We start from the raw sequence: 23605 nt of genomic DNA on the forward strand, positions 1-23605 counted from the left end.
AACCTTCAAGGTTCTTTTTTATTGTCAATTACTTGCAAACAAGAACACATCAGGGTGAATGGTTGCAGGACGTGATATATGGAATCTTAACCTATATCACCAACACATTTTCAGAAAGTTGAGGAATCCAAAACAGATTCTCCACAGTTTTCAAATTAAACTGTTTGGCAACTAGTGCAGTTTACTACTATTATCCTAGTAACATTTTTCTTCAAACTGTTTTACACTTCCATCCAAGGATTCCTACTTGAATAAATACAACCTTACCCAGATAATTCATCCAAATGTTGCAAATTAAACTTGATTAAAGATAGCTACAGGATTGAGAATGATGGCAGCATTGGTTTCGAAGGGCCTGTTCACAGTCAGTGGACGAGAGTGAAAGCTGAAACAATTAATTTTGTCTTTCATAACTGATTTATCACAGAAGATCATAATATAATTCCTCCTTTCAATCATCCCACAAATGCCAAAATGGCAGGTACTGGGATCAGGGATTGGAGTATAAAGCAAACTAAAAGTCGCTGAATGGCAGAGAAGCATTTGCACTTCACTAAACACCTGTGATATTCTACAGACATTATGTGATACACGTTGTTCCCCTTCTATCACCGTTCATTGCAGGTTGCTAGAGTGACAAAGGGTACCGAGTGGTCGGAAGCACAAGTCACTCCCATTTTTGAGAAGTGTCCTACAGCAAATGCACTTTATTACAGGAATATATCACTAATTTCAATCTGCTGTAGAATTGCAGATCATTTTTGTGGTTAGATATTAAAGTTTTTCTGCAGAATAAAAATATCCTTTATAAAAATCAGCAAGGGTTCCGCAAGGAGAGATCTTGTGTAACTCAGCTCATTCTGCCCATCCACTCCACGGGATACGGAGCACCGTCAACATCGGCAACCTGTGCAATACAGTGCTCTTCAATAATTGCACACTGCCGTCTGAGGAATAGATGCGAGCCTACTGATTAAAGGACCACAATTCAGTACTTCCTCTCATACAGAACTGAATATGCCATTCTTATTAAGACAGAACCCTAAGATACAATTGTAATTTGGAGAGCACAGTAACGAAGTGCTACAGATACATTGGTGTTCATAATATACACTCCTGGAAATTGAAATAAGAACACCGTGAATTCATTGTCCCAGGAAGGGGAAACTTTATTGACACATTCCTGGGGTCAGATACATCACATGATCACACTGACAGAACCACAGGCACATAGACACAGGCAACAGAGCATGCACAATGTCGGCACTAGTACAGTGTATATCCACCTTTCGCAGCAATGCAGGTTGCTATTCTCCCATGGAGACGATCGTAGAGATGCTGGATGTAGTCCTGTGGAACAGCTTGCCATGCCATTTCCACCTGGCGCCTCAGTTGGACCAGCGTTCGTGCTGGACGTGCAGACCGCGTGAGACGACGCTTCATCCAGTCCCAAACATGCTCAATGGGGGACAGATCCGGAGATCTTGCTGGCCAGGGTAGTTGACTTACACCTTCTAGAGCACGTTGGGTGGCACGGGATACATGCGGACGTGCATTTTCCTGTTGGAACAGCAAGTTCCCTTGCCGGTCTAGGAATGGTAGAACGATGGGTTCGATGACGGTTTGGATGTACCGTGCACTATTCAGTGTCCCCTCGACGATCACCAGTGGTGTACGGCCAGTGTAGGAGATCGCTCCCCACACCATGATGCCGGGTGTTGGCCCTGTGTGCCTCGGTCGTATGCAGTCCTGATTGTGGCGCTCACCTGCACGGCGCCAAACACGCATACGACCATCATTGGCACCAAGGCAGAAGCGACTCTCATCGCTGAAGACGACACGTCTCCATTCGTCCCTCCATTCACGCCTGTCGCGACACCACTGGAGGCGGGCTGCACGATGTTGGGGCGTGAGCGGAAGACGGCCTAACGGTGTGCGGGACCGTAGCCCAGCTTCATGGAGACGGTTGCGAATGGTCCTCGCCGATACCCCAGGAGCAACAGTGTCCCTAATTTGCTGGGAAGTGGCGGTGCGGTCCCCTACGGCACTGCGTAGGATCCTACGGTCTTGGCGTGCATCCGTGCGTCGCTGCGGTCCGGTCCCAGGTCGACGGGCACGTGCACCTTCCGCCGACCACTGGCGACAACATCGATGTACTGTGGAGACCTCACGCCCCACGTGTTGAGCAATTCGGCAGTACGTCCACCCGGCCTCCCGCATGCCCACTATACGCCCTCGCTCAAAGTCCGTCAACTGCACATACGGTTCACGTCCACGCTGTCGTGGCATGCTACCAGTGTTAAAGACTGCGATGGAGCTCCGTATGCCACGGCAAACTGGCTGACACTGACGGCGGCGGTGCACAAATGCTGCGCAGCTAGCGCCATTCGACGGCCAACGCCGCGGTTCCTGGTGTGTCCGCTGTGCCGTGCGTGTGATCATTGCTTGTACAGCCCTCTCGCAGTGTCCGGAGCAAGTATGGTGGGTCTGACACACCGGTGTCAATGTGTTCTTTTTTCCATTTCCAGGAGTGTACATTAATGCTCCACTGGATAGCACCGGAGGCTCGGCGAGGCTATTCGTGGACAATGTTGTTGCCTATATGCAGATAGTAATCAAAAACATTTCTAGTCTTATACATACACACCTGGTAATAGCACAAATCAATACAAAACCTGATGAACATGTTAACTCACAAGGAACCCCGTAAGTGGAAGGTCGCAAAAGGTCAATGATGTTTACAGTACTCATCACAAGACGATGGTGAAATGAAGGAAGACAATTTATGCAGGGACTGGCAGCTACCCTGCACAAGAGTAAGTGAGGAAAAACATTTTCGATGTTTATCACCAAAGGTCATTTTTATTTACTAACTGACTAGTTTCTGGGTTTGCCCATTTTTTCAAGCCATGTATTTGCATTTAGGATATGTTTGGTGTGGACAGTTCTGTTGACATCATCAAATCAAGTGATGATGTGTTAACATAAATACAACTGTCCACAACAAACAATCCTAAACACAAATACACAGCTTGTGAAAATGGGCAAACCCAGAAACTAGTCAGTTAGTAAATAAACATGACCTTTGGTGAAGGAGTAACCATCTGGAGCAAATTAAAGTGGATGATGGCATGAAACCAGTTGAATTAAAAGCAAATGCCAGGCTGCGATTCGCTGAAAGAAGCTTGCAGAATGCAGTCATCCATGAAATAAATGGCTCACAAAACACTCATTCAATTGAAATCTCGAGTACTGTTTGTCACTCTCAGGCCCTTAACACATTGGATTAATGCCAGAGAGAGAGACAAGACAGAGAGAGAGAGAGAGAGAGAGAGAGAGAGAGAGAGAGAGAGAGAGAGAGAGGGGGGGGGGGGGGGGGAAGCTCCAACAAAGAGTGGTATATTCTGTCACATGATTGGATGATGATGACTGTTTGGTTTGTGAGGCTCTTAACTGCAGGGTCATCAGCGCCCATACAAAGTGCCAATTTTTACACAGTCCAATCTGACCACTGTCACAACTGATGATAATGAAATGAGGGACAACACAAACAGCCAGTCCCCAGGCACAGAAAATCTCCAACCTGGCAACCTGGCCGGGAATTGAACCTGGGACCCGGTGATCCAGAGGCAGCAACGCTAGCCAGGATTGTTCCGATCATATGAGAGTGTTACAGAAATGCTCACGAAAATCCAGTTCCAGGCTTTGAAATAGAAGCTTCATATGTTGTAGAGTGTGTTTGAAAATGTAACTACAAGAAGAGACACGACACCATATTACTTTCTAAAACAGACATCGTCAAAGTTAACCATGATGAGAAAAATGAAACAAATAAGACGTCACATGGAGCCTACTGGTGGCAGTTTTCCCACATCATGCTACCCACTTGGGAATGGAACAGGAAAGGAGGAAGTGATACTGCTACCAGAAGTGCCCCATGCTACACAACACAAGGCCGTGTGTGGGGAGAATTACTGTAATTTACGTCGTCCTGCTTTCTATCCCTCCAACTAGTTTTCTCTTTAGGAGCAAGGCTGACAGAATACACGTGTATCAAGATATACATATTTTTTTTTAGCCAAAATACTACAGCCACTGCCCACGGTGAGATCGAACTATGTTCGTAGGTATTGCAAAGACATGGCATGGTGAGCACAGTACCTGTTTATAAGCTGGGCAGAGACGAAAAGGGAACCATACTAGTAATGTCTTGGCTGTACCCATCTCATTGCAGGGTAGGGAGGTCGGAGGCTCGTTGGCTTAGTTAAGCACATAGGCTGTGATCTGGGGGAAATCTGACGAAAGAGTACAATGCCGGTAGAGAGACAAGTGTTTCGGAGCACATCGTTCAGAGCGCACACTGTAGAACATGGGGCTCCACAGCAGATAACGCCTAAATGTTTCAGCGTTGTCTGATGACACCATCAACTATGATTCAGTGTGCATGGGGTCTTTGATATCAGACAATCAACTGATGCAAATCTGTAGCCTGCTCAGATGAAGCTTGTTATTTGTGATACTGGGATGATGGCCACATTCAGATACACCGTCATCCACGTGAACAGCTACTCGGAACACACACCATACCACGGACATGGGCCGGTACATATAGTATTACGTTATGGGGGTGTGTGGGAGCAATCTGAGATACTACAAGATCTAACAAAGAGACAGAGGGGCTGGCCAGTACTTACCTCAGCTCAGTACAGCTGATAGATACACAAAAAACAGAACCAAAAATTTACGTTCCTAGCTTTCGGAACAAATGTTCCTTCATCCTCCTTGATGAAGGAACATTTGTTCCGAAAGCTAGGAACGTAAATTTTCGGTTCTGTTTTTTGTGTATCTATCGGCTGTACTGAGCTGAGGTAAGTACTGGCCAGACCCTCTATCTCTTTGTTAGTATTTGTTTCACATCTTTATATGAGATTTTCCATTAATCATACTACAAGATCTGTGGACTATACAAATACAATTGCACACAACATGCATCCCTTCACACTTGATGTCTTCACCCACATTGAAGGCATCTCCGAGCAGGATAATTGTCCTTGTTGTGAGGCCAGAATCGTGCTACAGTGGATTGAGAAGCACAATAAGGAACTCACATTGTTGTCTCTGCCACTGTACCCACCTGATACAAACGGAACAGAAGACATACGAGCTGCACCAGATCCAGTCCACAATTTACAAGAACTACACGACCTGTGTGTGGACATCTAATGCTGTGTACCTCTTGAAATGTACCAAGAACTTATTGAACCTGTGCCATGCAGAACTATATTTCAAAAGTGGACTGATATGCTAGTAAGCAGATGGCCATTATGTTTCGGCTAAACAGTGTACGCCATAAAAGAGTATGGCATACGACAAAGCTGTAGTAAAGACAAATACTTGGAAATAAGTGAAATTTATGAAACGAATAAAAGGGGTGAAAATGAAGAATTTCGATAGCACTTTGCAGTTATATATTTTCTTAACTAAAACATGGCTGCTTAATTGTGTAGACTACAGATTAAATAAATAAATAAACACGAATAGTCACCTTCACGCCCCTCGTCATTAGTGCAGACACCTGTCTCGCTTTCCGAGCTGCTAATGCTGCTGCTGCTTACCATATCACTGCAAAAGAAATATGTTGCCCGTTCAAAATACAAATAATACACAATCATTATAAAGCAATCCATTTAAACATATCGGGATACACTTGAAAACATTATGTAAGCTTACTTGTTCCCCCAACACCACAGCACCTACCACAGTTACTGCAGCCCAGTTTAGTACTTTTCAGTGGCCCACATCCTTCCAAATATACTTAGTGTCTTATTGTTATCCTATATCAACATCAGACTTTATGCGAGCTGATTTAATATGTGCTCATCACCTCCTGAAGCAGGATGATTTTCATAAATTTCCATTTAGTGTATTCGTGACAGTTCAATTACATGACATCACCGCGCCATTTGTACACTGGCCAAACAACACACTGATGCATCTCATGAATGAGGCTGGAGCAGCAGATGTACCAGATGCAACTGATTGGGTGCTCCAAGGTTTGTGACAAATGGAGCGCATTTCCAAGAGTGGTTTTCCCTATTGACCCATCAACAAGGAAAGATAATCTGCCATCACAGTGGTGGTGCAAAAGTTTAGTGCCATGTGCCTTGACTTGCTGAGAAATTGGTCTCTTTAACTGGAATCACCACCAACATATTAACTCTGTTTGATATCAACTCGTATGAAATGGAGATCAATTGCATCAAACGAACTCTTGTATTCTTGGCTTGCCAGAAACCTGTTGTCCTATAAATTTTGTTAATAGGTAGTTGTTGTAAGATGTACTGCAATCTGGACAATGATGCGTGCACACACAGGTGCTATTGTCAGGCTTCAATGTAAAGGTGGACTTTTTTCTTTAATTTGTACAATGTTCTCCTACTCATTACTGACTAATCATCATAGGCTCCACATTAGTTCATGTTGCCAAAAGGCAATTGCTGTGGTTTCTGCCAAGAGCATTTGCGATAACTGGTAGCTGTCTTATTGCTAACATTTCCACCATTGCTTGTTTCAGTTGGCCCCACTAAGATTAAACAGCGTTTCCTCTAACCTTTAACGATTACTGCTTGGAGCTGATTTTTTGTAAGGACAAATCTGGATTTTAAAATCATAATGGCTTAAGTGCTTGGAGTAACAAAGACCGTGTACAGGTAGCAAATGTGCTGTTTCAAAAGAAATGTAAATCACATTATACACCTTAAACCTTCGAGTATTTCTTTCGTTTGTGGTACACAAGCAGTCAGGTAATGTCAGCTAAATTTTATAAATTTCTGTGGTACTGTTTTCTATTTTCTTTATTAATGGTCATGGCCATTTATTGGGGCTATTATAATGTGTGTTATTGAATTGTAAATGTGAACTGTGAACTGGGAGTCTGCCTCTTGATTTTGTTCTGTCAGTTGAGAGCAAGAGTCATGAGCTGTTACTTAAGATGTTACCTAAATGTTGTTGTACACCTCGCAACATGGCACTGCTATTCCTAACAGTCATCACAGTACTAAATGGGAACTCCCTCCTAAATTACAAATCTGAGCCAGTGTCCATATGCGTGAGAAAGAATCTGACAGTAATCAAAAACATTTCTAGTGGTAAATAACTGGAGACACTCACACTACATAAACACCTATTGGTAGCAGTACGAAACAATATAAAGCCCAATAAACATATAAACTCATCACAGGGTAAGCAAAGGGCAGACAAACTTGTTGAAAGACACTAAGGAAGATGAGCGTATCTCATAATGTGTACTAGAAGTGAATGCGCAACATTACGGAGAATTGCTCTAGTGACCCATCGGGCCACAAGTAGGAAGTAGGTGCGATATAAGGGTGATCAAAGTTATGCCTAGAAACGAGAAACATCCTACCAGGATCCTTCCTGCCCATCTGAAAGTGGTGAATTCCACCCACCCAGCTGCTGAAATATCCCGGTCTGTCATACCACCCCACATCACACGGTTCACATAATACTTGTCGAGGACCTGTCCAATACGTCCACTTGTCACATCCTATTGCAGTCCCATCAGAGGTTTATACTGTCCTATCTGAGGCAGGGCCAGCTGTGAAAGCAGCCACATCATTCACCAGCTCTACTGTTACTTCTGCACAGCATTTTGCCTAAGCACAAAAAACAACCACCTGTCTACCCGAATGAATGGCAGCTGCCAAATCGTGGTCGAAAGACCAATTTGGGACAACATATTGCTGGCCACCGTGTGTCCAAAACGAATGACTGCTTCACACGTGTCTCCCCCCCCCCCCCCCCCCAATTCTAGCTTCGCAAAACTATGCAGGCAGGAATTATGTGGTTACAGTAAACGCTGCAATCCCGCCACTGTCAGTCTCCGCTAGTCTGTGTCCCACATCCAACTCCGGGCCTTCCACTTCACCCTCTGAACCTGCACTCCCACATCCCCCTTCCAGTGTTCCCTCTCCCACTCTGCCTTTGTCACACACAACTCCCAATGCTGGCATCAGCACGAGCTCTCCGGTGCCACATTCCTGTCCTGTCCTGTCCCGTTCCGTCCCTCCCTCTCCCTCCCCCCCACCTGCAGCCGTGCACCCTAACCCTATCCTCTCCACCTACATTCTCCTCTCATCCACTCCACCCAACACAAACCCTTAAACCTGTTTCAGTTGCTACAATGGGACAATGTAGCAACTTGGGTGTGTGAGAAAGCACATAAGCAAAATTTAGTAGCTGGAATTTGCTGTACACATGCACACTCTGAGCCCACTCATGGCGTCATTGTTCAAGCAGTCCACTCATCATTTTGTTTGTAAATTTCAGAACCAAGATACTGTTATAAATAACGCAATTTCTGCAGTAATAAAAGTGGCAAAACATTTCATTATCTGCAAATCAGCACCTCATATACGAGTTTTAGATGTTTTTCTGCATTTGAATAAATGCATTTCCGAAATTATAAAAAGGGAATTCTCACCAAATCTTGGAAGCAAAGTGCTATGAAACAAACCCTCCATTTCCAACAAATTACGTGTACGCAAAGTGATCACAAGTTACAATGATCTCAGACTACTGTGTGTCGTGCAGTTTTTGCCCAGCTGTCTTCTGAATCCTTGGAGGGACTTACAGCTGACACTGTCTTTTTTTTTTTTTTTAAAAAAAAAAAAGACACGTAGCTACACCCATTATTTTTGCACAAGTTGCAGTTACACCTGAAGACTGACAATATTTACCACTCGACATCAGTACAGGAAGCATTACAAGATTTATCCAGTTTCTTTCAGTGTCCTACTACGGCAGCAGAAACGAAGCAGCGAGTGTCTCGCCGAAGGCCTCACCACTGTGCGACTTCCAGGCCTCCGTCCACATCCATCGGTGGCAGGCCGAGTACTCCCCGGCTGGTCGACGGGATGTCAGCGACAGCTGCCGCGCGCACCCCGGCGAGGGCCGGGGTGAGCGGCTGTGGGGGCCGCAGCAGCTGCCGGCCGCGCCCAGCCCCGCGTCTGCCCTCCACCTGTCCACCTCTGCTGCCGCGACGCTCACCCGAGCAGTCCACACTGCGCTCTCGCATGCTCCTCTTGCGCTTTCCACATACCAGGTTACCGTACCTGCAGTTAAAAGCACAGAAGGAATCTGTATAACGAAAATTATTCTGCGGTCTAAATACAAAATTCTGGAATAACACAAAAAAGATATAAATAATGTGTGTGCTATGCTGTCCTTTCCAAGTGGTAAAGCAGCTGTGAATGTGAAGGTCGGTCTAAAAACCACAGAGGTGTACCAGGGCTCTGGCCTCTCAACTGTCTTACCCAACATTTTGAACTCTATCAGTGCCGAGGTAAAAAGAGTTGCTCTGTAAAGTCAGTCATGTTACGAGCAGCAAAATTATGGAACACCAATGAAAATTAGCTTCTTTGAGAAAGGACACTGTACAAAAGCTTAGTGACGATTTCCATCACATTTAGCTGACTGTCAACCACTGTGCTTCAAAAATATCTCTGAAAATTTCACTGTAGCACCTCTTTGCAGCTGCAAACAAAAGTGTGCCACAAGACGACTTTAAACATAAAGTTGAAAATTGATTTTTTGCAATAGACTACCACTCTTTTTGGGGCCACAGTCTTTCATCTGTCACTGTAAGATACGTGTGAAGTAATCTATAGTCACATTTGACGTACGGAGACTTTTGCGAACACCGTGACACAATGATATAAGTATCTCAAGTAAAGCTGCAACATTACCACAGAGTGAGGCCACTTCGACAACAGACCCTAATACTTAAGTAAACGTAATAATTCAGTCCATCACACATATCTATTACTTAAACAGGTTATTGATTAATTTACAATCACTGTCACATCTAAAAGATGGAAATTTTTAAAAAATGCCCGCTGTAGCCATAGTTTGATGCAGCTCTCCATGCTACTCTATCCTGTGCAAGCCTCTTCACTTCCAAACAACTACTGCAACCTGCATCCACTTGAACCTGCCAGTAGCCTTGGTGTTCCCCTATCTCCCTACACTTCCCCAAATTATCAAAATGAAAATTCCTCACTGCCATGGTGTGTGTCTTCCATCAACTGATCCTCCTTTTAGATAACATTGGCCATAAATTTCTGTACTCCCCATATTGAATCAGTACATCCTCCTTAGTTAATGATCTAACCAGCTAATCTACAGCATTCTTCTGCTGCACTACATTTCACAAGTTTCTATTCCCTTCTCGGTTATACTGCTCTGTGTCAAAAGACTTCCCAACATTTAAATTTATATTAAATGCTAAAAAAAGTTCTTTTTCGAGAAACATCCACTCTACTTCAGCCATCATCTGTTATTTTGTTGCCCAAATGGAAAATCTCATCAAATGCTTTAGCTTCTCATTCGCTAAACTAATTCCCTGAACATCACCTGATTTCATTTGGATCACCTTCCATTACACTTCTTTTGTGAATGTTCATCTTACAACTTCTTTTTCATGACACAGTCTATTCTATTCAGCTGCTTTTCTACGCCCTTTGCCATCTCTGGCAGAATTACAATGTCGTCTTTTCTATTCTTTTTCCAAATTTCTCCGCAGTTTCCTTTACAGCTTAGACTGAATAACATCAGAGATACGCTATAATACAGTCTCGCAAGACTTCAACTATCGCTTTCCTTTCATGCCCCTCTTCTCTTATAACTGCAGTCTTCTTTCTATACAAGTTGTCAACATTTCCCGTCCTGTATTTTATCCCTGCCACCTTCAGTTTTTCAATAAGGTATATTGCAGTAAATATCGTCAAAAGCTTTCTCTGAGTCTAAAAATGCTATAAATCTAAGCTTGCCTTTCTTCAACCTATCTTTTAAGGTCTAAGTTGGAAGGTCAGTATTTCCTCATGTGTTCCTACATTTCTCCAGAAGCCAAACTAGTCATCCCCAAAGTTGGCTTACACCAACTTTTTGATTCCTCTGTAAATAATTTGTGTCACTGTTTTGCAACTATAACTAACTGAACTGAAGGTGTGATAGATGTCAGCACCTGCCTTCTTTAGAATTAGAATTACTATAACATTCTTGAAATCTGATCATTTCACCTCAGATCTTATTATGGCTGGTTCTCCCAAGGATTTCAATAATTTTAGGCAATGGCCTCTACAGCAGGGGCTTTGTCAAGACTTAAGTATTTTAAGGTTGTGTTGAATTCTTCTTTCAGTATCATACTTTCCATCTCATCTTCATTTACTTCCTTTCCCCTTTCTAAATTTTCCCATACAACCTGTACATCACTTCTAAATATAACTACCACCTTTCCCTTCTTTGAGTAGCAGCAGCAGCTTGCCTGCCATCTGACTACTATACATCCGCATAGCTGCTTCACTTTACTCTGTTTCCTAAATGCAGCTTTTACCTTACCTACATTTGTGGATTATTCAACAGACATGCATTTGTACTCTAGTCATTCCTGTTTAGGATTTTTCAATTTCTGCCGGTCTAATTCCTTTTGCTATTTGGGGAGCAAAATAACTGATGATGGTCGAAGTAGAGAGGATATAAAATGTAGACTGGCAATGGCAAGGAAAGCGTTTCTGAAGAAGAGAAATTTGTTGACATCGAGTATAGATTTAAGTGTCAGGGAGTCGTTTCTGAAAGTATTTATATGGAGTGTAGCCATGTATGGAAGTGAAATATGGACGATAAATAGTTTAGACAAGAAGAGAATAGAAGCTTTCGAAATGTGGTGCTACAGAAGATTAGATGGGTAGATCACATAACTAATGAGGAGGTGTTGAATAGGATTGAGGAGAAGAGAAGTTTGTGGCACAACTTGACTAGAAGAAGGGATCGATTGGTATTACATGTTCTGAGACATCGAGGGATCACCAATTTAGTATTGGAAGGCAGCGTGGAAGGTAAAAATCGTAGAGGGAGACCAAGAGATTGATACACTAAGCATATTAAGAAGGATGTAGGCTGCAGTAGGTACTGGGAGATGAAGAAGCTTGCACAGGTTAGAGTAGCATGGAGAGCTGCATCAAACCAGTCTCAGGACTGAAGACCACAACAACAATTCCTTTTAGAAATTTGTAATTGTTTTGTTAGCTACAGTTTTATATTTTATTGTTTAGTCAGTTAAATACAGTACCCGCATGTTGTTCAAGGATTTCTACCCAGCCTTGCCTTTTGCCTATTTCATCCTCTCCAACCTTCACTATTTCATTGCTCATAGCTATCTATTTGTCTTCATTTACCATATCAGCACATCATTGCATAATGGTCTCTTTAAAACACACAAAAAAGGGAGAAATTTGATGATTATTAGTAAGCCTAACTGTTCTTCCACTGACATGAAGCTTAGAAACTTTTACTCATTTCCTGACAAAATGGTTCGCATGTGAACATCCAGTTTTCAGCATCCACCATGCACAATATTTCAACAAGCAACCATGTTGCGATCACCAGGTGTGCGGATCAACTGACTGCCTAGAAGATGGCGCGGAGCTTATTTCTCCTCCATCCCTTCTTCCAGCCTGCTACTCCGTCCATGGCCCACAGGTATACGCTCACACACGGCTATTACCTCATCTGACTCTTCTGTCGACTCGTTACTCTCTCTGCTGTCGCACCGACCTCTCTACCGTCCTCACCCAAGACACATGCTGGCAGCCTTTCCACTGTTGGTCCATTTGCCCGAAAGTCATTCAGTTGTGAGATATCTCCTTTCTCTTCTTAAACAAACTGTGTACAGATACCCAGACCTGTAGCAGCCACCATGATTAATCAGTTGTTCCTTTACTCGGATCTCAACAGATTCTCCGATGACACAGTCTCTGAAGATAGTCACCAGTGTCACTTTTCAGTACGGCAGTAATCCGTTCCGTGTAACTCCAAGAGGCAGTGTTCTGTGACTGCTGACTCATTAGGCAGCTGTAGTCCGATGTGCCATCACGGTAGCGATTTTGACAGTACACACCTGTCTGACCTACATGTTGTGCCACATTGGCTGGGGATCTTACAGATCACAGACTTCCATAGTCCGAGGCCACGCTTGACACCAACGAGCAGTGGGCGGAAAACAGTCTTCACTCGATGTTTCTGAAGAATCTATACTGTCTTTCCAAATACTGCATCACAAAATAGAACAAACAGATAGGCAACATCCTCCTGATATTCCTCTGTGTTCCTCACAAGGATGTCGGAATCCTTCAGCTTAGAGTCATTAAGGTGGCCAATGAAACCCACGGAGTTGCTAATACCGTGCAGATATTACCCGATATTATCTCACTTTTTACTGGAGTGCATTTGTAAAAATTTTACCTAGAGACTGCCAACCTTTTTAGGGATGTTTTGACATCAACATACTTTCTTTTGGTGGTAGTTACAATGAGCAGACACAAGGAGTGGCTGCGGGGAATCCACTTCCACAGTTGTCACTAACATGTATATAGAACATTTCGAGAAGGAAGCCCTGCAATCAGCGCAATGGTAACCGACAGGTTTTTTTCCCCAGTTTGTCAATGATATCTTCATCATACAGCAACATGGAAGAGGCAAGCTGAATGATTTCCTCATACGTCTCAGCTCCATACACCAGAACACCAATTGTACCACGGAAGTCAAAATGGATGGAGTGCTCCCCTTTCTGCGCGTCCTGTTAAAAAGAAGAGCAGTCGGCAAGTTGGGTCACAGTGTATACCGTAAGGAGACACGTATCAACATATACCTACATGTAAATAGCTGGCATCTCTCGGCACAGAGGAACAGTGTGCTCAAAACATGGTACACAGGGAATTTACCCTCTCTGACAATGACAGTCTGAGCCAAGAATGTCAGCATCTGAGGCCAGTGTTCTGGAAGAATGGCTACACAGAGTGGCCAAGTCAGAGACACAGATATCTTGCATTAACTGGAAACAGAAGAGGAGTTTCAGGAAGGTACAGCCACTGTATTTTTTTCATGTTGTGGACTATTATCTGGAAATATAGGATGAATTCTCTAGAAACACCATGTGAAGACTGTCTTCCATTCACCAGCTAAAACAGGGTACCACTCGGTAGTATCAAGGATGACCTCTGACCTCGGATACCGACGTGGCTCGACGTACATAGGTCATACGGTGCATACTGTCAAAGATTGGTGCCGTGAACACTGACGGTGTACTGGACTGCAGCAGCCAAACGAGTCGGCAGTCACAGAACTCCGTCTGTCGGTATTACACAGAACAGATTGCTACCACACTATGGTTCTGACTGTGTTATTACAGAATCTATTAAGAACAACTTATCAATCGTGACAGCAGCTGCTCTTTAGTAAGACCTGGGAACCATCACTTAAACTGATGAAGAAGAGCAAAGGGGTTTACCACAGCAAACTGACTTCAGGGGCAGGGGGAGCAACAGCACGGGGATCACCGGCACATGACCCTGGGTGCAGACTGTGGATGGAGAGCCGATTCAGTGGGACGGGGAGAGGAGATGCTAGCCGTGCTCCTGCTCTGGGCACAAACTGTGGACAGAGCGGCAAGTCAGAGGGAGGGGGGATGACACAAAAGACCTGCACCAACTCGTAGGCAGTCAGTTCATCAACTCACCTGGTGATGACAGTATGGTCAATTGCCGAAATATTGTGCTCATTGGACACAGACATCTGGCCATTCAACCATTAACTATTTGGTTATTAATGACACTGAAAAAAAGTTCTAGAATCACATTACACACATTCTTAATCAGTTCAGTTTACAGCCTCGTATGCTAACAATCACCGTTCTTTTAAAGGTAATTAGCTTAATTTTGTCCTGTGTGTGTAATAAGATCATGTTCGTGCTTAATTAATTCTGAAATACCTGTATGCCTCCCCCCCTTCCTCTTATGGATTTGATGATAGCAAGACACTTAAACCACTAACCTGTTTGTGTACATCAAATATGCGACAGACTGATTTCTTCTGTTTATCTACAACATTACAGTGATAAAATCAGAACAGTTACAGCCCAACTGAATGCCAGGATCTGACTACTGCAAGACAAATCTGAGAAACAGAATGTGGACAATACGACAATATGGAAAGAACACATTGCTACTCAACCATACAGAGGAGGTGCTAAGCCACATACAGGCACAATGAAAGAGACTGATAAACAAACTCCATCTTCCAAAATAGGAAAAAAGCACACACACACACACACACACACACACACACACACACACACACACACACACACACACACACTCTGTCTCCAGGCACTGAATACTGACTGCAGTGCTCCTATGACTGGAGACAGTGGGCATGTATGTGCAAGTTGTGAGTGAGTGAGTGAGTGAGTGAATGCGTGCATGCGCTACGTTGTGAGCAGCAATCTATCCTTCCATACCATCTTTATTTTTGACACGGTTTCAAAACCCCGCTTCCACAGGAACACAAAAAGAAAACTGGAGCAACATATTCAGAAGATTGGGAACAACCATGCTGATTGAATGAAATAATATTGGAAAAGTTGAAATCGATATTCATATGGCCCAAAGTGAGCCAAAATCATAGGGAGAAAGTAGAGGGAGGTGTGAACCACTAAGGTATTAATTTTGTTTTTGAATATGCACTGATTTTTAGACAAAACGGTTCCTTTTGATCACATTCTGTACACACTCTTTGCAGTTTTATATCATAGTAACACAGCTATGAATCACCAGCAGTGAAACTGTCCCCCACCCTGCCATCCCAAAGCATTCACGCTGAAAATATTGATTCCAAATGCAAACTTCAACCCAACTCTGTCTCTAAAAAGCAATCTGAAGTCTGCAATTCCAACCAGCCAACACATGCTTATCAGACCAGCAATTTTTAGATCTCTAATGGCCCAGAGTAATCTATGGATCACAGACTGCAGATGCAGTGCTGATATTGATCTCTACAAGGTAGGCAATATGCACAACAAGACATTGCAAAATCATTATGAGCTCCGTGACGATCTATAAACGTACCTGAATCAGTAGTCTTGTGCTATGAAATGCACAACTTTATTGCATAATATTGCTCTCGTAAACTTCAAAAGGTTCTCAAAATGTACTAACATGCTATCTGAGAAAGTTTGAAATCAGGAAACTATCTGTCAGATCACTGGCACTTCCATTACTTTTGAAAAAACACTCTCAGTCTTTACTGAGCAGTCCTTGTACTGTAATGGATCTGGGAAATGTTATTTTTTTTTTACTGTATTTGTCGATACCAAATTGTAAATGTTTTTTTATACTTTTTGTCAGAATTTATTGTAATTTGCCTTATTATATGTTAATTTACTTATGTTTTTGAGAGTGAAAGCATATTGATTACTATTAGTAAATGTATCGAAGAATAGCAAAGAGACCGATTACAAGTGGAAGCTTGTGTGTTGTGTAAAATATCTTTGACGCTGGAGTCGTCTTTGACTATAGTCAGTCGGCAGGTAACTCTTGGTGTGTGTTGACGGAAGTACAATGTGAAGGTCGCCGTCATAAATAATTTTGAATTATGTTACTATTTTTTTTGTATTAACCATTTGAAGAAATGGTATTTGAAACACCAAAATGAGGCAAACACGTTGAACCACGTCTTTTCTGCAGCCGACAAAGATGCATTGTGGAATCATACTTTGACAACTGAAGCCAAGACTAATATCGCCTTGCAAACGTCTAACGGAAAAGGTACTGTCACGAAATATGGCAAATTTAAGTAAATAAAAAATAGTGACCATATTTTCAACTTGTGTCTCAGCCGGGATACAATATTTCAACTGGGGACTGTAGCCGGGATATTGTGTTCACGAGATCTTCAACAGTGCTAAGAGGAAGAAAATTATTGTGTGTTAATACCAGTTTCTTCAGAATGTGTGTTACAGTATTTGTGTTCATCGGGAAGTAAAAGTTTTGAGAAGAAATGTTTCGGCAAAAAATATAATTTTCGACAGAAGAAAATACTTCAAGAATTTTGCTCAACAATCACATGGATGGAAAACGTGGATTTGCAACAGTAGAAGAGTGTTCCAGATAAGTCACGAAACCCTCGTATTTTGTTAAAACAATATTTTTATCTTGTTTTGTATTGTTGTGTATAAATTTTTGTTCTTCACAATGACTTATGAGATTTTCGAGAGCATTGTGCCTAAAGTAGAAAGTAGTAATTTAATAGACTTCGAAAATCAGGACAGGTCAAATGAAACAGAAAGAACCGATCAATTTGATTTAAAAAGTTTTCTTGTAAATTTCACGAAAGAAATTAAACAATCAGTTGACGACAATAAGACTTACTGGGATGAAAAAATTGATAACATTTTGTTGCAAGTCCAAGCAGTCAATACCCAAGTGGGTGATCTTTCGAACAGAGTTGGCAGTGTTGAGGAAAAATTGAATCTGTGGAAGCAAAAGTAAATGAAATTGATGCTAAATTGAGCGGTGAAATTAATACTGTAAAAAATGAGTTACTGGTAGATAGGGAAAGAAAGTTAATTGAATTTAATGAGATGAAAGGGGAAATTAAAAATTTGGATGAGAACACAAAAGTTTTAGTAAAAAATGTACAACAAGAAACTAACAATCGTTTGGTTACTCTAGAAAAAAAATAGAGTGCAATGATTTAGAAAACAAAAAATCTGTCAGAGAACTTAGCGAAAAACTTGAAAGTTTTGACATTGAATTTCAAAGCAAAAATCACAATGTCAACACATGCAATCTTGTATCTAATATTCCAGTGAAGCACTTTTCGGTAGATGGACCCTTACATCCCATTGATTTTATACAGTATTGTAAGGATTGTTTTTTACCTCACTCACCAGATGACATGAAAATTAAATTTGTGAAAAAATTCTTGGAAGGGGAAGCTTTGACTTGGGCAAACAAGATTGTAAATTGGGGGATGACCTTTTCAGAATTTGAATCAAAATTTCTGGAAAATTTTTGGGATGATCTTAAACAAACTAGAATCAAAAGTGAATTTTTGAATGGGAGAAACTACAGAGAATCAGATGGGAACATGAAACAATTTTGCAAAAGTGAACTTCAAAAACTTATTCATTTAACGAAACCTTTGGATGACTTGATCAAAATTGATACATTAAAGAGAAGATTGCCATCAGCAATGCAGTTGAGTTTAGTTCATTGTCCTGATAGTAATGTAGAGCAGTTTCTCAATTATATTGAAAAGTTGGATAGGGTAACAACAAGAACACACAGTGGGTTTACTCAGAAAGGTAATGGTCAAAATTGGGGAAATGACAACTTTCACAAAAGGGAACAAAACAATTATCATGGTGTCAGTCAAAATTCATGCGGATATAACAATTTTCAAAAGAAGTACCATAATTTTTATCCAAAACAAGAACAACATTTTCGCAGAAATAATCAACAAAATAGAGAACACTTTGGGGATCAAAATCACAGAAATTTTGTTAGAGATCAGTACAATAGAAACTACCAACAATCAGGTAATGTTTGGCATAGGAATGGGAACAGAAATGTTGATCAGAGACATTGGCAGAACCACAATCAGCAGTTCAAACAGAAACCGGAAATAAAAAACGAGTAGACGCCCCCTTGAAGGTCCGCAAGGTTGAGGCAGAAGGTGAGCATGATGAAAGGACCAATGGATGTGACTATCATAAACCCAAACATGACAGTTCCAAACCTAAGCTATCACATGAGGTCATTAGTTGTTACTTATTGAAGAAATTTCAAGAGGAAAATAATTATGATAAAGATAACATTTTCAGTACACAAGAACATACAGCAGATAAAAGTAATTGTGATTCATTTAATTTAACAGAGTTTTACACTTGGGCAGAAAAGAACAACACTTTGTCAGATGATGTAATTTCTAGTAGTTCAGAGATCTGTGTGAATGAAAGAGAGAATGCATGCTGTGAGAATGAAAATGTTGGTGAAAGGGATACGGTAACTTTAGAAAGGGGAAATAATATTTTGGGGGATAATTTGAATGTGTATGACCTGAATATGTGTAATGATAATGATGTTGATGATAAAGTTGATAATGATGGTAATGGTATTGATGATGATGTTGAGGAAAGGTATTTCATTAGTTTAAATAGAGAGTTGGGTATACACATGGTTGAAAATGGATTAAATAGTGAGAATATTATAGAAATTCCCAGGGATGTTATCAGGATGAATAAAGCTCACAAGCTGGATGTATGTGAAAGTGTGAATTTTGATGTTGTTGGTAAAGAATCTGACTACACAAATAACGATGACACATGTATAATTTCTAACCTAAGTGAAACTTTTACAGATACTAATGATACACACACATTTCTTATGAATATATGGCTGAACAGTGAAACTATTTCTTTTGACAAGAACTTTAGAAAGATGCTTATTAATGTATGTGAAACTGTATGTCCTGAGTGGTGGAAAAAGATGAGATATTTTATTTTTGAAAAGCTGAAGGATAAGTACTTCAATAGTATACAATGTGATTTGGATGAAAATTCTTGGCTATTTGAGATAATAGAGAGTACTAATGACAATTTTGTATCTTGTGCAAATTTTATAACTGTGACAAATAATACATGTAATGATATACCATATGATTCTGATAAGTATAGGTTTGGAGAAATTGAAAGTGATTTATTACATGAGGATACAGGTTCTGAGAAAAGTGATCAATTTTGCAGTCCTTATATAAAAGTTCAAATTGGGTCATGGATTGGTAAATGTTTAATTGATACAGGAAGAGATCTCAGGAATATCTGAAAGGTTAAGCAAGAAATTGAAAGTGGGGAAAGATTATGTTGAAATGCCAGTTGTTGGGGTAAAGATAAAAGGTGCTACTGGGAAGAGCAGTAAATTGGTAAAAAGCCAGGCTTTAGTGACATTTTTAATTGAAGGCAAGTTGTTAACACATGGATGTTTTGTAATTCAGGAATTTAATGAGGATTTTCTTTTGGGTATGAATTGGATAGTAAAAGTAAATACAGCATTTGATTGGGTTGGAAGAAAACTTTTGATAGAAACTAGTGAAAGGGAATACATTCAGACAAATTTTGTGAAAACACTTGGTGATCAGAGTAATGGAAATTTTGACAGTATCAATTTACTAAAAGAAAATAGATTGGAGAATATTGAAACTCATAGATTTGATACTGATGAAGTTGAATTTGGGAATTTAGTAAATTTGAAAATTTCAGAAACACAAAATTTATCTGGGGAGCAAAAACAACAGTTAGAAAATCTGCTGTGGGTATACAGTGATGTTTTCAGTGACATACCTGGTAGGGTAAAGGGTTATCAGTGTGAGCTTCAGGTAAAACCTCATGAACCATTTTTCATAAAACCATACAGTATTGCAATATCAAAAAGACCTGCTGTTGAGAAAGAGCTGAAAAAGATGGAAGGATGTAATATAATAGAAAGGAGTATCAGTGCATATAATAATCCTCTAGAAGTAGTTTCGAAAAAAGATGGTGGAGTAAGATTGGTTTTGGACTCTAGACACTTAAACAAAATTTTGTTCAGACAGACAGACCATCCCGAAAATATTGATGAGTTACTCTATAAATTTACAGATATAAAATATATGTCAAGTTTGGATCTAACTTCGGGTTTTCATCAGGTACCACTTTCGGTTAATTCTAGAAAATATACTGCTTTCTTGTACAATGGTAAGAGTTACCAAAATTGTGTTGTGCCATTTGGGTTAAATTCTTCTGTTTCCGAATTTATAAGAGCTTTGGATCATGTACTGGGGCAAGAACTTGCGTCTAAACTGATAATTTTTGTAGATGACATTTTGGTTGCAGGGCAAAATTGGGAGGAACATTTTTCGATTTTGAAGTCAGTTTGTGAAAAACTTAGAAAAGGGGGGATGACATTGAAATTAGAGAAATGTAAATTTGCAGTTTCTGAATTAAAATTTTTGGGTCATGTTGTCACAGACAAGGGAATTTTGGCAGATCCAGAAAAAATTAAAGCAATTTCAGAAATTCCTATTCCTAAGACTAAAAAACAATTAAAGTCGTTCTTTGGATTATGCGGTTATTACCGAAAACATATAAGTGATCAGAGTCTGAATGCACCATGTTTAATTCAGTTACTTAAGAAAAACACTGTTTGGGTTTGGGATAAAAGTTGTCAGGAAGAGTTTGATAAAATTAAGCAATAGTTGAGGAAGCAACACTTATTACACAGACCTGATTTTAATTTACCATTTTGTTTGAACACTGATAGCAGTAATTATGGGCTTGGAGCAGAGTTATTTCAAGAAAGAGTAGAGAATGGAGTTAAGATACATTGTACCATAGCATTTGCAAGCAGAATGTTGCTCAAGCATGAGAAAAATTATACAGTCACAGAGAAGGAACTTTTGGCAATTCATTGGGCTTTTACAAAATTTAGAATTTACCTTATTGGACATAAAACCATAGTATTTTCGGATCACAAAGCTTTGAGTTACTTACAAGGAAATTATACCACAGTAGATTGACCAGATGGGCAATATTTCTGCAACAGTTTGACTTTGAAATCAAACACATAAAAAGTTCTGAGAATGTAGTAGCTGATTCACTTTCAAGGTTACCAATTGGGGGAGAAAAGGAGATTTTTGAACAAGAGGAGGAAAAGCAATTTAAAATTAGATACTTGAAAGGGGTGGAAAAAGAAAAAACAATTAGAGCTATGTGTAACAAAATTAGAAAAAATCAAAATTTAGATCAGAGTTGGAAATTAATCAAAGAATGTTTAGGCAAGAAGGGGTATGAGAAACTTGATAAATTTTACAAATTACATAAGGGGATTTTATTTCAGAGAACAGATGTAGATTCTGATAATTGGAAACTGTGTTGGCCAGAGGCAGATGCTGATAAGCTGATCATTTACATACATGAAAGTTTTGGTCATGGTGGGATACAGAAGTGCATTCAAAAGATACAAGAAAATGTTTATTTTTACAATATTGGAAAGAAGGTAAGAAAAGAATTGGCAACCTGTGACAAATGTCAGAGAGTTAAAGTGAGCAATCAAAGATGTGGTGGAGAGATGCAAAACATTATTCTGGAAAAACCTTTAGAGCTTATCGCAGTGGACTTATATGGAATGTTACCAAAGAGTAAAGGTGGTCACTGTTACATATTTGTTATGGTAGATTTATTTTCAAAATTAATTAAACTATATCCAGTGAAAAAACGCTACTAGCCATGAAGTTATAATAAAAATTGAAAGAGATTATTTCGCACAGGTGGGTAAACCAAAAGCTATATTATCAGATAATGGTTCACAGTTCACCTCTAAAATTTGGAAAAAGTTTATTGAAAGATCAAAATTGAAGCATATACTTATATCTGTTTATTCTCCGTCCACCAATCCTGCAGAAAGATATATGAGGGAAATTGGGAGACTTTGTAGAACCTATTGTAGCCATAAACATCCAACTTGGTTTGAGCACATTCGAAATTTTGAAGATATTATGAATAGCCTACAACATAGTTCCACAGGATTTTCACCGTATGAGATTATGTTTAATATTAGACCTCCAAATCTTATATCAGAACTTATCGAATTTCCTAAATGTACAACTTTAACTATGCAAGAGAGAGAAGATACTGTCAGGGAAACTACGGGGAAACAAGGGGAAAAGAGGAATAAAAGACATACCAATAGGGTAAAATTAACCACTTTCAAAATTGGGGATCTTGTTCTGGTCAAATCTCATGAAAAATCAAAAATGTTAACTTCAGAAATTAAAAAATTCTTTGATATCTATATTGGGCCTTTTGAAGTCATAGAAAATCCACACCCTAATGCTTATCGTTTGGTGTATCGTAAGTCAAAGAAATTATTTGGTCTCAGGAATGTTGTCTCTTTAAAACTGTATAAACAGAAATCATAATTTCAAAATTTAAATAACCTATTATTATCTAAAACAAAGATCCTCCACTGGAATATGCTTGTTAGAACAAAACTACCTGTACAACCAAGTATGTATATATTAATAATTTGAAGTCACATGTTAATTGAAACTGATGAGAAAACACTGTTGTAACAAAGAATGAGAGAAAGATTTATTTTTTACTTTTTTACAAAAAAAAGAAGTCTCCATAGTGAGCATTTCTGAATTTTTCTAATTTTTGGAAGCTAAGTCTTCCCTGTGGGTGAAGGCATGCATGTGAGGACATGCATGCAAAGGTATAAGTTTTAAAACCAATTGTAGATAAAGCCTCATGATATATGAGCAGTTTATTGTTGTTTATATTGATGTTGTGGGGAGCAAAAGTACTCTTCACAAGAATGTGACTTGTAGTAATATTGTAGTAGAGAGGCATGTGTACATAAATAATTGCAAAAAAATTAGATAATACTGATGTATCTTTAGCTGTACTAAAAGAAGAAAATCATAAGCAAAAAAAATACAAAATAAAAAAAACCATGAGTAAAAAAAATTAAAAAGAAAAATCATAAGCAAAAAATATATACAAAAGAAAAAAAACATGAATAAAAAAAATAACAAAAATCAAAATTAATATATATATATATATATATGGCAAATATAAAAAAAAACTAAATCTTATTCTAGGAAATGAGTTTTACCTTCCTATTATTTTCAATCTGTATGCTGTATGTTAGAA

The 23605-nt window shown here is 39.8% G+C and overlaps 1 protein-coding gene across 1 annotated transcript in view; it reads right to left on the minus strand.

The window, feature by feature from the left end:
• Positions 1-23605, minus strand: part of LOC126210094 (G patch domain-containing protein 2) — a 192288-nt gene that overhangs the window by 37682 nt on the left and 131001 nt on the right. Inside the window, exons 6-7 of the mRNA XM_049939226.1 lie at positions 8865-9134; positions 5546-5622 (exon numbers count right to left, since the gene is read on the minus strand). Coding sequence (XP_049795183.1) covers positions 5546-5622; positions 8865-9134 — 347 coding nt within the window. The remainder of the gene's footprint in view (positions 1-5545; positions 5623-8864; positions 9135-23605) is intronic.

Source organism: Schistocerca nitens, chromosome 10 (assembly GCF_023898315.1).
Source record: "Schistocerca nitens isolate TAMUIC-IGC-003100 chromosome 10, iqSchNite1.1, whole genome shotgun sequence".
NCBI classification, from domain to species: Eukaryota; Metazoa; Arthropoda; class Insecta; order Orthoptera; family Acrididae; genus Schistocerca; species Schistocerca nitens.